At 40.3% G+C, this 12,685-nt stretch overlaps 1 protein-coding gene across 3 annotated transcripts in view; it reads left to right on the top strand.

Annotated features, from left to right (window-relative positions):
• lrch4 (leucine-rich repeats and calponin homology (CH) domain containing 4) overlaps nt 1-12,685 on the top strand; it is a 31,915-nt gene that overhangs the window by 4,127 nt on the left and 15,103 nt on the right. For all 3 annotated transcript variants that reach the window (XM_054753939.1, XM_054753936.1, XM_054753938.1), the window contains exons 2-3: nt 10,713-10,857; nt 12,475-12,604. In XM_054753939.1, the coding sequence (XP_054609914.1) occupies nt 10,713-10,857; nt 12,475-12,604 (275 nt within the window). The remainder of the gene's footprint in view (nt 1-10,712; nt 10,858-12,474; nt 12,605-12,685) is intronic.

Here is a 12,685-nt window from a genome sequence, read left to right on the forward strand (position 1 = left end):
GGTAGCTCGTGAACTATCAGTAGCTCCCCGTCTGATAAGTTGAGTAGCTCGCCAAATTATATTTGCATAAACTCTATTTTTCATTACAACTGTTCAATTCATACATGATGCCTGTATCTAATGACATATGACCCCAAAATAGCTTAAAGACAATGAGCACACTATTTGAGTCAAGATGTACTTTGTACATAAAGTACAATTGAAATGTTGGCAGTCATATAAAACACAAATAGCACACCTACTTTATTTAAGTACTTTTAATAGTGCTGGAAGTTGGATGCACCTGCGCTATCATAAACCTGGACACTCAGTTTATACTGTTTTATATTAAGCAGTTTATTTATTTTAAGCAGTATATTAAGTTTTATATAAAATACCTTTTTATAAGAAAGGTATTTAAATTATTTAATTCTGTTAATTGTGTTATTTTTAACGAAAAAATATGTTCTTGTTAGGATGCCCGATATTGGCTTTTTTGCCGATAACAAATACGGCAATATTGTCCATCTCTCAATTTCCGATTCCGATAACAACAGATACCGATATGTGTAACATCACATATCTTTTTCTTGAGTAAAACTGTTGTAAAGTAACAGTACTCTTAAATGAGTACAGTTGTTTTGTTCGCTACTCCACCCATCTCTGAGTAGATAATGAATGTATTGCCTTGATTTATGTTTGGAAAGATTTCATTTCATTTCATTTGAGTTAAAGCGGTATTGTTTAAAATACGTGAATTTGCTGATTATTTTGATTGATAACGTTCATGTTCTTTTATATTATTTTATTGCATTAAAACTATCTATCTATCTATATATACACGTAAGGTTCAGCGCTCGATGCGGCGTCAACGTGTATGGTTTTGATAACAGCACTTCCTGTTTCCCAGCGTGCTTTGCTGTACTATTATTGTAAATGGCTGCTAAGTTACATGTTTAGAGCTCACATAGTTGTTGATTATTCAGCATTATTCGTTGGTAGTGTTTTGTCTGTTTTTTAGCTCTTTCTTTAAGACACAGTGAGCAAGAATGGTGTGTGGAATGGTAACGCCCCCCCGTGATTTCTATGGCGCTAGTAAGTTCATTGTGAGCTCTGTTGTTACTCTGCTAAATGAAGAGTTACTTCATCACAGGCTTGCTTCTTCCTCACAGGCTTGTGAGCGGCACAGTATTAACTACGTGATTCAACAATGTTGCAATTTTGCGATGTTGGCTCTAGAAGCTCTACATCGGCTTTCATTGTAGGGAAAAAAACGATACCGATGTTGGCCGTTATCACATTTTTATGCCAGTATCGGACCGATAATTAGTTGTGGCCGATATAATCGGACATCTCTAATTATTATACAATTAACTTTCCATATATTAGTGTTACTCTAAAACGGACATCAAATTAAATTCAGGTTTGTCTCAAGTAGTTCATTTGGTTCACACAAATTAAAGGCAAAAAAAAGTCGGGTTGGTTGGCCCTGCCAACAAGGTGTCCCTTATTTATTTTTAGTTTGCAACCCTACCAGTTAATTTTCCCATTTTATGTTATTATTCTTCAATATTTTTTGTCGCTGACAAACTTGTGCTCCACACTTCAGGCCAGCAGTTCAAGATTCAAGATTCAAGAGAGTTTTATTGTCATGTGCATGGTAAAACAGCAAAAACACCAAAGAAGAAGGTGTTGAGGGCAGTTTTGGAGTTATAATGTACCTGTATATGATGTCACCAATCAGGCCTTCCAGAAGCAACGGACAGAAACAGGAGAAGACAGCTGTCATTTATTGAGTATTTATCAGTAATACAGTGAACATCAGAGGAAATGTGAATATTTACTTTGCAAGTCTGTTTTGGTGTGCGGCCCTAAATTTTCTGCTTGTGCTCCTAAAATTTTAATTTAGGGGCCACTGTGCTGACATGGCTGACTACATGCAGATAGTGCCAGTTATGTAATGTCTTGTCATGTCTCATCAATGTTTTGTGTAATTACTGATGCCTAGTGGCCAGAATGCTTGGTATAATTTGTATTTCTTTTTTTTTTTTTTTTTTTTTGATGTAGCAAGGGACGACTGTATGCGGGGATCCACACACAGTGCTTCGGCATCGTACACAACACAGTGGAAGATTTGCTCCAGTGTTGTTGTGTTGAATGGTTTGTTTGCTGGTGAACTTGTGCGTCTGTCTTTGTGCTCGTATCGGGATGAGAGCCCACAAGGGTTTTGATAAAAACAACCCAAACCCCCGTCTCCCCCCCATCCTTCTGGCAACTTCCTAGTTCCAGGAAGGTCAAAGGTTCGTACACATTTGCACAAAGAAGGCTTGCTTCTTTCCCAGAACGCTAGAAGCCAACAAAGCTTGGGCCTTGTATGCTCCGCACACCCTCTGGAGCCACAAGTGCGTGTTGTTGTTTAGTGAAGGAGTTTGTCTTTGATGAGCTTATGTGTAGCCCACCCTCAGGCTCAGTGAATCACTAGACACTAGGATTTGTCATGGATAATATCTATTATCTTTCAAAGATGGTGATGCTATGCTATTTCTATGAAAAAGATTGCAGCCAAAGTGCAGTATTTTCTTCATTTGTTGTGTTGGATCAGAGACCGTGCCTCTTCATAGCAACACGGCTGCAGTGTTTTTCATATTATTAAAGGCGCATGAAGGAAGGACTTCAAAGTTTGTTTAGTAGCACACAAAATTGAATTTTCAGTGCGTGGCTACAAAGTTAATACACAAAGATACAGCTTCTCAGGGATGTGAGAGATGAAAGCAATAATTCATTATATAGTGTGTATAGTCATGTGAAAAAAAATTAGGACACTTAGGAGTCCTGAGCTTTTTGTCAAAGCATGCACCCTGAGTAGAGATGGGTGATATGGCCTAAAATCCAAATTTAGGCCTGTCACACTAACAAATTTTGCTGGGCGATAATTGTCCTACAAATTATTGCCGGTAAACTATTATTGTCAACATTATTTTGAGACAATTTTTTCATTAATGTAATGATAATATATGGCATAATAATGCCAATAAACCAAATCAAAGCAATAGCCTTTAATATCTCAAGTGTATTTAACATTGTAATTGGAATCCCAAGAGCTTTTAAATAAAATAAACGGCATAATAAAACTAGAGAATGCAATTTTAAGAGTCAAAATTGCACGTGAATGCCTGAAATGCAGAATTGCAAAAGCTTAACTGAAATATTGTAGAATGGTTGAATTTTGAAATGTAGAATGACTGTAGGAATGTTTTGGAAGATGAGCTGTACTGAAATGCTGTTGAAATATATGAATGTTGAAATGTAGAATGAGTGTAGAAATATTTTAGAAGAACTGAAGCCGAACTGAAATGATGTGAATGTATGAATGTTCAAATGGAGCATGAATGTCTAAATATGTTGAATGAAGGTAGAAATGAGTGGAAGTGTAGAACGAATTGGAAAACGGAAGAACGGTAGTAGAATGTAGAATGAATGTAAAAAATTGTAGTCTGTGCTGAAATGAGGAAGATCCATATATTTCAAGTCAAGTATTTGTGTTGTTAGTTTTTCGTATCATTCTGAGCAGAAAACGAAGTATTTGTAGCGCATGAATGGGAAAGCACAATAGTACGTCACAGAGAGCAGTCATCTTTCCTGCAGCGCTCCAGTATCCAAGTGATAACATAGCTAGTTGGCTACGTCAGCGAGTGCAGCTTTTACGGCTAAGATGTCATCGCGCTTCAACGCAAGCTGCTGATGTGAATCAAGAAAAGTTGTCAGAGACTTGTGGATTTATATACAGACAGCCAAAGTGTTACTCTACTTTCACTTTGTATGGACTTATGTGAGGAGCAAAATGCGAATGAAAGGGTTGAAAATCATAGCCGCACGTGTGCTCCCTTTTTATTTTTCTACTCGTGTACCGCATCGGGGCTCGAACGCAGTACCTTTGCAATGGGAGGCGAGAGAGCTGACCACACGGCCAAAAGCCCGGACTGTCGACCTCGTGTTCAGCGCAGCTCTTAAGGCAGAGGGAGTGAGGTTTACCAACGTACACTTGCGCAGCCTCACAGGCTGGCATCCGTTACACACGCACAGTCTATTTCTAGTCGCATAAGCGAGTGAAATGCTGGCACTATACAGTACGCTTCTTCATTTGAACCATCAGTTTCCCTTCTTGTTCAGGCTGGATGGGTGGAGTCACGTGACGACACACGCTGTACCTCATCTTAAAGGGGCATGAACACAGCATACTAGCACACACAGTCAAAACAGACAAAAAAGACTTACTGTCTTTTTTTATTAAAACACAATTTACCGACATGGACAAAATTACGTTGGTTATCGTGGTAAATTTTCGGTTTATTGCCCAGGCCTACTCTGAAATGACGGCAGTCTTCTTTTTAAGCGGTTTTGCACCTTTGTTTTGGTATTGTCCATCGTCTTTCTCTTTTGTACGGTCCATGTGTTTGTTATGTTGTGTATCTGTCTACAACTCTGATATCAACAAATGCTGTTGTCCTTAAAGTGGTGCCCACAGCCCACAATGCATTGCGTGCAAATATCACAAGATTTAGTCTTGTGCGTGTGATCCAAGATGCCAGCGTAAACAAACCAGACGGGCGAACGCAAGCCAAGGCAAAAAATTTTGAGCTAACCAGGGCGGACGTGAACCGAGGTACCACTGTAAATAAAAAAAAAATGGTATTACGTGTGCTATCTATCTTGCAGGCAGTTTTGGGATTGATCGACACTCAGCGATTGTAGTTGTGGAAGGTTGTGTCTATGAGGTGTGATTTACTCATAGTCATCAGTCTCGGCTCTAGCTTCCTCCTGAACCTGAAGATCAGCATTAGAAAATGGATGAATGGAGGAAATATCACAAGTTCTTAGATGTCTGCGGTGGCTCAGTTTAAAGTTCAATGCAGCATTCAGCATTCCAACATGAGCTACATGAAACTTACAAACACTAGCATGCGTGTGTGTGTGCATGTCTGAGCATGCACTTGAGCCTAACATATGGAAATAACCTTGTGTCAGTCATATCAGTTGTTTACATCTGTTGTGTGTCGTTCAAACTGCGTGTGTACATGTTGGACCCCATCCTCATGTGCACTCCCCCTTAACAACCAACCCCCCCAACACGCACACACGCGCACACACACACACACACGCACACACACACACGGCCCAGCCCCCGCTTGCTTTATTTCCTCTAGGCTGCGGATGTTGGCTCACAGTTCACTCAAGTCTTCACTTCTGCTTTGTCTTGTCTTCACTGTCTGCCCTTTTCACTGCAGGGAGCTATGAGGACTATATTGTCACTAAATTGTTTGCAATCTCTGCCTATTTCACTGCAGGAAACTGTAAACACTCACTAAATAACCTAAATAATAAAATGACTTGTATTCCATGAATGTCATGATGGTCACAGTTCTGTGATCCTACTCCTTTTCGAATATATTTAAATTTAATGAATGTTGAAACAATATCATACCAGTTTAGTGCTTGTGGTTTACTTGTATTCAGCAACACGCAGCTAAGTAAGTGGCTGCTTTGCATAAAATTGTCATGTTTTTGCAATCCTTGAGTTCTTCAGTTAACTAAATGCTAGTCCGTGTTGATGATTCAGAGCATGATTCATGTGTCATGGTGGAGCATTGAAAGTATTTTTGAGTTCGTGGCAGCTGGTGCAAAGTGGTTCTCCCTCCCCACTCCCATGGGAGGTAACCAGAGCGAAGGCTGAGACACACAAGACAACACTTGACTGTCGATGCTCCGAGGCTGGATTCAAACCCTCGACATTATATTTTGTCTCCTGCACACACACTCCTGATGTGACACAATGGAACCCTATGAGGGTGGGTAAATAATCTAATGGTGTGTGAGGAGGACTGGCTTGTGAATAATGAAAGACCAGGCCTTGTATGTCTTATGTAAGATGGCAGATCCATGAACCTCAACTCTGTTTGCTGTCCAGATGGCTCATTTAGCGAGCAAGTTCATGATGCAGCATGCTTGGGGGGCCTCTGAGGGCACCTCTAAGGCATTGTTGTCTTCAACATCACTTTTATATCATTACTCATAACTTTTCATGTTTCAGCTCGAGGGTTCTTTAAAAAAAAGTGTAATGGTAGTAGGTGTACATTTTGAGAAAAAATGCCGACCAGAGATTAATTACAGCCCTGTTTAATTGGGTCACATGGAATATGGGAACCGTATCAAATTGGCAAGGATGTTCATGACTGCACAGTCGAGCTCTGCAACGGGTCATTAACAGTCCTCAAGGTAATTGGTAGCCTTCAGTGATGTATGGCTGACATGAGGTTATTGAACAGAATACCGTAATTGGTTAAAGCGACGTAGACCTTCCTTTGAACAGCTCACAACATACATGTTTATTGTGTGCTGACACCTTTAACAATAGGACTAAAATCACACATATGACAATATAAAAAGGCAATCTTCCTGATATTTAGGCCCTCTGAAATCTGTTTTATTTTTCCCAAATTTTGTTTTCATTTTTAGGATTTAGCTTGTTTTTACTAGGGATGTCCCGATCCACATTTTTTGGCTTCCGATCCAATCCGATCCTTTTTTGTGAGTCAGCTACCTAATCCAATAAAAGTCCATCCGATAAAGGATAAAATTGGAAAAATACTCGCAAAATACTACCGCTGTAGCTACGGAGCCGAATATCCAACGTCCAACGTGAAACTAACTTTACCACGGTCACGCCTGCATGGTGGTGTTTTCTTCTTCTTTCGGGTGGCGCGAGTCGAGTGGCAACCAGCTTTGAGGCGCATTACTGCACCTACCATATTGGAGTGTGGCTCAGAGTTACGAACATGATATGGCAACCGGATCGGCCCAATCTCATGGCAGAAGACAATATTATTCGATCTTCACAAATACAGCAGGTCGGCAGCCGATCCTGATCCTGAAGATTGGACCGGTACATCCCTAGTTTTTACCTCTTACACTTACTTTACCAGCATAGAGTGTGTACTTTTGTGACGGTAAAGACAGTAAAACGTCCGTTAATTAAATGCAAACATTCTTATATTTATCCATTCAACACATCATTGGCCAATTTTGCACATTATTTCAGAAACGGATTTAGCTTGGCTAACTTTTCTAATGGGATGTCAGCCTCTGCACACACAAAATCCTCAACAAAGTGTAATGTCTGTGCTTGTGGTTAAGGAAGACGTAGTCACCTATGCAATTCAAATTGGCACACACACATTCAGAGACATGTGTCCAAAATCACGCGTTTTGATTACTACTGTTTTTGATTACTATTATTATTATTATTATTATTATACGTATTAGACTGCTCATTGTCTTGTTGTACTTTAAAGAAACTTCCAATGGTCTTTCTGACGTTCTTCATGGGAGGCACCGGAACAACAGTTTAATAGAAATTAATAAAAGACAAAATAATCCATCAAGTAAAAAACATGGCATGATCGCTCACGCTACAATACATTTATGTAATGAAGACAAGTCAAAAGCAAAATGAATTAATGCGATTGTGCTTCCTGCAAGCTAATGAATAATAACCAGCATACTTGGGGGCCAGGGTAGGTTGAATGTGCTGCCCTGGCTCACGAGGTTCTCCGGGGGACGTGGAGAGTGAGGAAGAAGTGTCGGCTGTCATGCTAACATGAGTAAAATTTGAGTAAAATGGTAGCATGTTTGTGATGGCAGCCTGTTCAGGGAAAAAAACACAACAAAACCTTCATACAGTCCCGACCGAGATAAATGAATTTCTGTGAAGTAAGATACAATATTAATAAATTTCATATTTTCATAGTTAGAGCTTCTTTTAAAAATTTTTTTTTACCATTATTAGAGCCCTGTAGACATGATATAACACCCCTACGCCACATTGCTAATGCGCAGGCTACGGGATCATTGCAGGGACACAAGAGATGGCCATGGCTTTAAGCATTGCATGTTACTAGTTAGCCTCCAATTTACTTATTCTAAACTTAAACGGAGTGGGGAAGAAAAGCAAGGGATGACTGTACTTAGAAATTAGATTGCAAAAGATGTATATTGAGATAGCATATTTTTTCATTTTTTTTGTTTTTTTTTGTGCACCCCTAAGCGACTGTTCCTGTCATGAATCATGTAACACAATACTATTTTACTGCTTTATTCCTAATGTCTGCTACAATGACTTTCTTCTGTGATGTAGCCGTGTTTTCACAGCTCGGCTGTGTGCATGCGGTTGCCATGGCGATCGGTGCAGTGTTGCTACTTTTGCCATCTGCTCCGTCTCTTGCACGTTTTTCACTTTTCGTTGTGCTCCACTCTTGAGTTTTAATCAAGTTTGTACAGATGTAATCACTGAGATGTATTTTTGGTTTTTATGCCGCGGATGTGTTCACAAGTTGAACTTTGCATGCAGTCAGTGGGAGGGAAAGAATGGCGAGGAGGAGGTGGTGAAACTGGAGGGGGAGAGAGGAGAGTGTGGGAGGAGAGCAGGCCAAGTCAGAAATGATTTCTTTGCCAAGGACATAATAACACACACCACCGTCATCTGCTGTAGGAAGGGTCTTTGGGCTTTTCATTTTACTTTTCTCAAAAGCTTCTTTCATTTAATCACTATTTCTCTGTGTTGAGTGCATGTCACACACCTAGAGGTGCGTATTACGGACATGCGGCTTCTCTGTAGTTTTGCTGAGAAGTTTGAGCTCGAATGACCGCTTAGGTGAAGATGATTATAGCTTCTCGTGCTACTTGATGCCTTACTTGCTGGCAGAACAGTGTTGAAACATTTGATATGACCTGTAATTGTGAAACTGTCTGAATAAGCTTGCGGTTGTTGAGTATTTGCTCTTGATTTGACAGGCCCATCAACCTGTTTTGATGATGCATTCAAAGGCCTCCTCTTTAAAAACTGTAAATAGCACTAATATGTGCTGTGACCTGATACAGTTGTCAAAAGGACAATCTTAGAGATATTTTTCTTTTTGATTGCATGGTGTGACTCCGTGCGTATTCCCTTAGTGCGATGAAGTGCTTGTGATTCACCTTTGGCCGCACCCCAAGCAGTGATTTCATAGCAAGTGTTTTGTATTAGCCGTCTGTGAGTATGAGTAGCGCTTACTGGATCTATTACACTCTGGCTCTGGTAAACAATGGAAAATACATGTACTGTACACTAGAGAAACATATTTGCTTTTATTAGTTCAGCCTTTAAATGGCAGCGCAAACGCCTTATAACTTCATGAACAGCTAGTTGTGACTTTGAGCTACTTTAATGTTGTCTGAGGAGAGCTGTCCTCTTGTATTGGACTTCATTCACATCATGGTGCTTGGTAAGGAATGTTGTCCTACTTTTATGCAGCACTGCACAGCATTTTTATCCCTTGGCCAGTGACCCACATAGAAATAAAAGGAAACGAGGGGCCAAAAAAACTGAGGAAGTATTAGAATACTTTAGGCTGATGGATGGTGATTGTATATGTCATCGTGTGAAGGGACATGGTCATGTATTATGAATGATGCATAAAATACAGTATCCAATAGTATCATTGTGTAACGGTGTGTAAAGAGGTCAATGTGTGTCAAGCTTGTATCTGCCAGCACCATGACGATGTCAGCATCTTGTCAGTCTGTTGCTGTCATGCTGAATCACGGCAGGCTCATGCCAGTTCACATGCTTCTCCCATGACGCTTATAGTCTAAGTCAATGCTAAGGATATTTGGGAGGGTGCCTCCTGAGAATATGCTGCATTAGTGTTTTTAGATTAAATGTTTGTGCTGAAGAAATATGGCCAGCCCGTGCGGTAAAATATATATGTACTGTATATGTCGGCCTATGATACACATTGATTGCTGTGTTTGACAACATGTTACACGATCAGTTTTCCTGCAATGGATTACTTTAGATTTGGTGTTCATTCACCTTCTTTGTAAAACGGGGGTTCCCACATATTTGGTTGTCTCTAGCAACAGTGGCTACAGAGACCAGACGGCCACTCCATCCCCCATGTAGACACCACTTCCACCCCCACCTTTTGTTCACGCTGCGCCCCTGCAGCAATGGGACACTGGAGATTGGGAGAGATCGGGATTACGCTGCTACTGTACTTCATCCATCCCACTGTATTAGATGAAAACACACACACACACACACACACTAGACTGCTGTGTTTATTCAGTCCAAGTGAAATGTTGCAAATACACGTTTATTATTTTATTAGTCATGGCTGTGAACATTGTCATTCATCCAGGTCATTGTATTCTGAGGGAATTGCATCAAACGGAACTGGACTGTTCAGTTTGTCTTAGATGTTTCGCCTCTCATCCAAGCGGGCTTCATCAGTTCATGCTCAAAGACTAGATAGGATGGCTCTAGTCCTTCTAGATAATATTTTTGTGCCTTAGGTTGTGCCAATCCATTTTATCAAGGGCCTTGTTTAAATAGCTTCCTGCGGCCATGCAAAAACAAATCAATAAACAGCCATCGGCATGTCTGCCATTGACTGACTTCCGTGTCAGTGAAAGCTCAGTGCTAATGGGGCTTTTTACAGTAGACATCTAGTCTAGTGATGGCTTTTTGCTTGCGCACTTCATTTCTTGCTACTTATTACCAGTGTTTCTCCAGGGAAGAGTATATGGTGAGCAGTAAAAGTGAAGAGGGAGAGGGATGGTATGTAAACAAATAAGCATGAAGTCCAATACATGGTCAATCTGTGTTTTTTTTTTTTTTTTTTTTTTTTTTAATTCAGATCTGTCGAAGAATCGTCTGTGTGAGCTACCAGAAGAGCTTGGTCAGTTCATCTCGTTGGAAACACTGAGTCTTTACCACAATGGCATGCGTTCACTGTCCTCCTGCCTGGGCAACCTCCAGGCTCTCACCTACCTCAATCTCAGGTAAAATAAACAAAAACAAAAGAAACCGCTCGATATTGCTAACTATGTTATTGTTTGTGTCAGTAAATCAAACAACAAACAAGCTAATCGCTTCTTGCAGACCAGGGGTCTCATCTATAAAGCTGAAAAACAGGGCTGAAAAGTTGTGTATGGCGTTTTCCACGCAAAGTATGTTATCTATAAAAACACAACCTGACGTTGTGCACCAGTCAGCCACCTTTGTAACTGGACTATGCACTCTTTGGAGAAATGGCAAAAGGTGACACACATGTTAAGTGATGTAGTGCAGTGATAGGTTAACCCTAGGTCACAGCCGGATGTCAGTTTTTTGGGTTTTTTTTGGGCGTCCGATTCCTAGTTTTCCCCAAATCACAGTTTTTTTCTTTTGTGCGTGGAGAACGTTTATTTCAGAATTATACAAAATGGCCTGTTTCAGGGACCACAAAATGGGTCGACAATTTAAAACTATTCTGCAGAAATGGAGGTTGATTAAGCCTTGGCAGTTGGTACAACTAATTCCTACAGGTGTTTCAAGATCTGGAGTGCTTTATACCTGCTGTCTGCATAAAAACAGTGTTCAGAAACAAACTGTGGTACATAACCTTGTGAACATCAGTTGAACAGCATTGTAATTTGTTGCTACAAAAATGTCAAGAAAAAGGGAATTAACAATGGAAGAGAGACAGACAGACATCTTAACACTTAAAAATGTTAAATGGTTTTTCCTCCAGAGAAATTGGAATATTCTAAAACCTTTGACCGGTAGTGTAGTTCTAGTGACCATGAAGGTGTAAGATCTTGATACGCATGGACGACGTACGAAATATCTAAACGTGTGTTGGCTGCACCAATTACGTATGTGTGGTGCATGTGTGGCACACGTCACACATAGGAGCCCGCAAGTGTGACATAGGAAAAAATTTAAATTTTGCTCAAACCTGACACAAGCAAAATGTACGATATACACACACTGGCCATACGGACGACGCATGAAGACGTATGAAGTACAGCAACAGGTTAGCGTTGTAGCGAGATGGTGACAGAAACCCCTGTGTCACTGCATGTGGTCTCTGCTTGTTAATAAAGCGATTGAAGGGCATTGTGAGTCTCTCCTTAACCATAAACAGCAGCAGCAGTAGGGTAGTATTCTACACTGGTCTTTAGGTGTCAGTAACGTTATATTGATGAGACAGTAGCCACCAGGAAGTACGCTGCTGTATAATTGCTAACGTGTGAGTCTAATCTTATGTCTAAGATGGCGTTAACCTTTTAAGAAGGTTTGAATATTCCATCTACTAAGGTGAAAATATTCCATCTACTAATATTGAGTCGTAAATCACAGAAATTTGCTTATTGCGGTCGGACCTGAAACCAATTAACCGCGATAAGTGAGTGACAACTGTACATGAAATGTAAGCGGATAAATGTTTATCCATCATTGCATTAACTGTCATGTCATTATTGACTTACAAAACATTTGTGGAAAGGCTTGCTATTTTACATGATACTGATAATTTGCCAATCCAATCTAATATCCTATTTTGCATGTACTTGTCAACATATGAGTGTAAATAGATTGGAAATAACAATTAGTATGAAACGTGTTTGCGTCCACAGCCGAAATCTTCTGTCCAGTTTGTCCCCGTCAGTATTTGAGCTTCCTCTCCTGCGAGTGCTCATCATCAGCAACAACAAGCTATCTTCACTGCCCACCTCCATATTCTCCCTCGCACATCTCCGTCAGCTGGTACCTCACACGCGCGTGCACTCACACACATGGTCCAGGATCATTCTATTGTGCTGTTTGATGTCGATGTTTGCTTTTCGT

The sequence above is a fragment of the Dunckerocampus dactyliophorus genome, chromosome 15 (genome assembly GCF_027744805.1).
Source record: "Dunckerocampus dactyliophorus isolate RoL2022-P2 chromosome 15, RoL_Ddac_1.1, whole genome shotgun sequence".
Classification (NCBI taxonomy): domain Eukaryota; kingdom Metazoa; phylum Chordata; class Actinopteri; order Syngnathiformes; family Syngnathidae; genus Dunckerocampus; species Dunckerocampus dactyliophorus.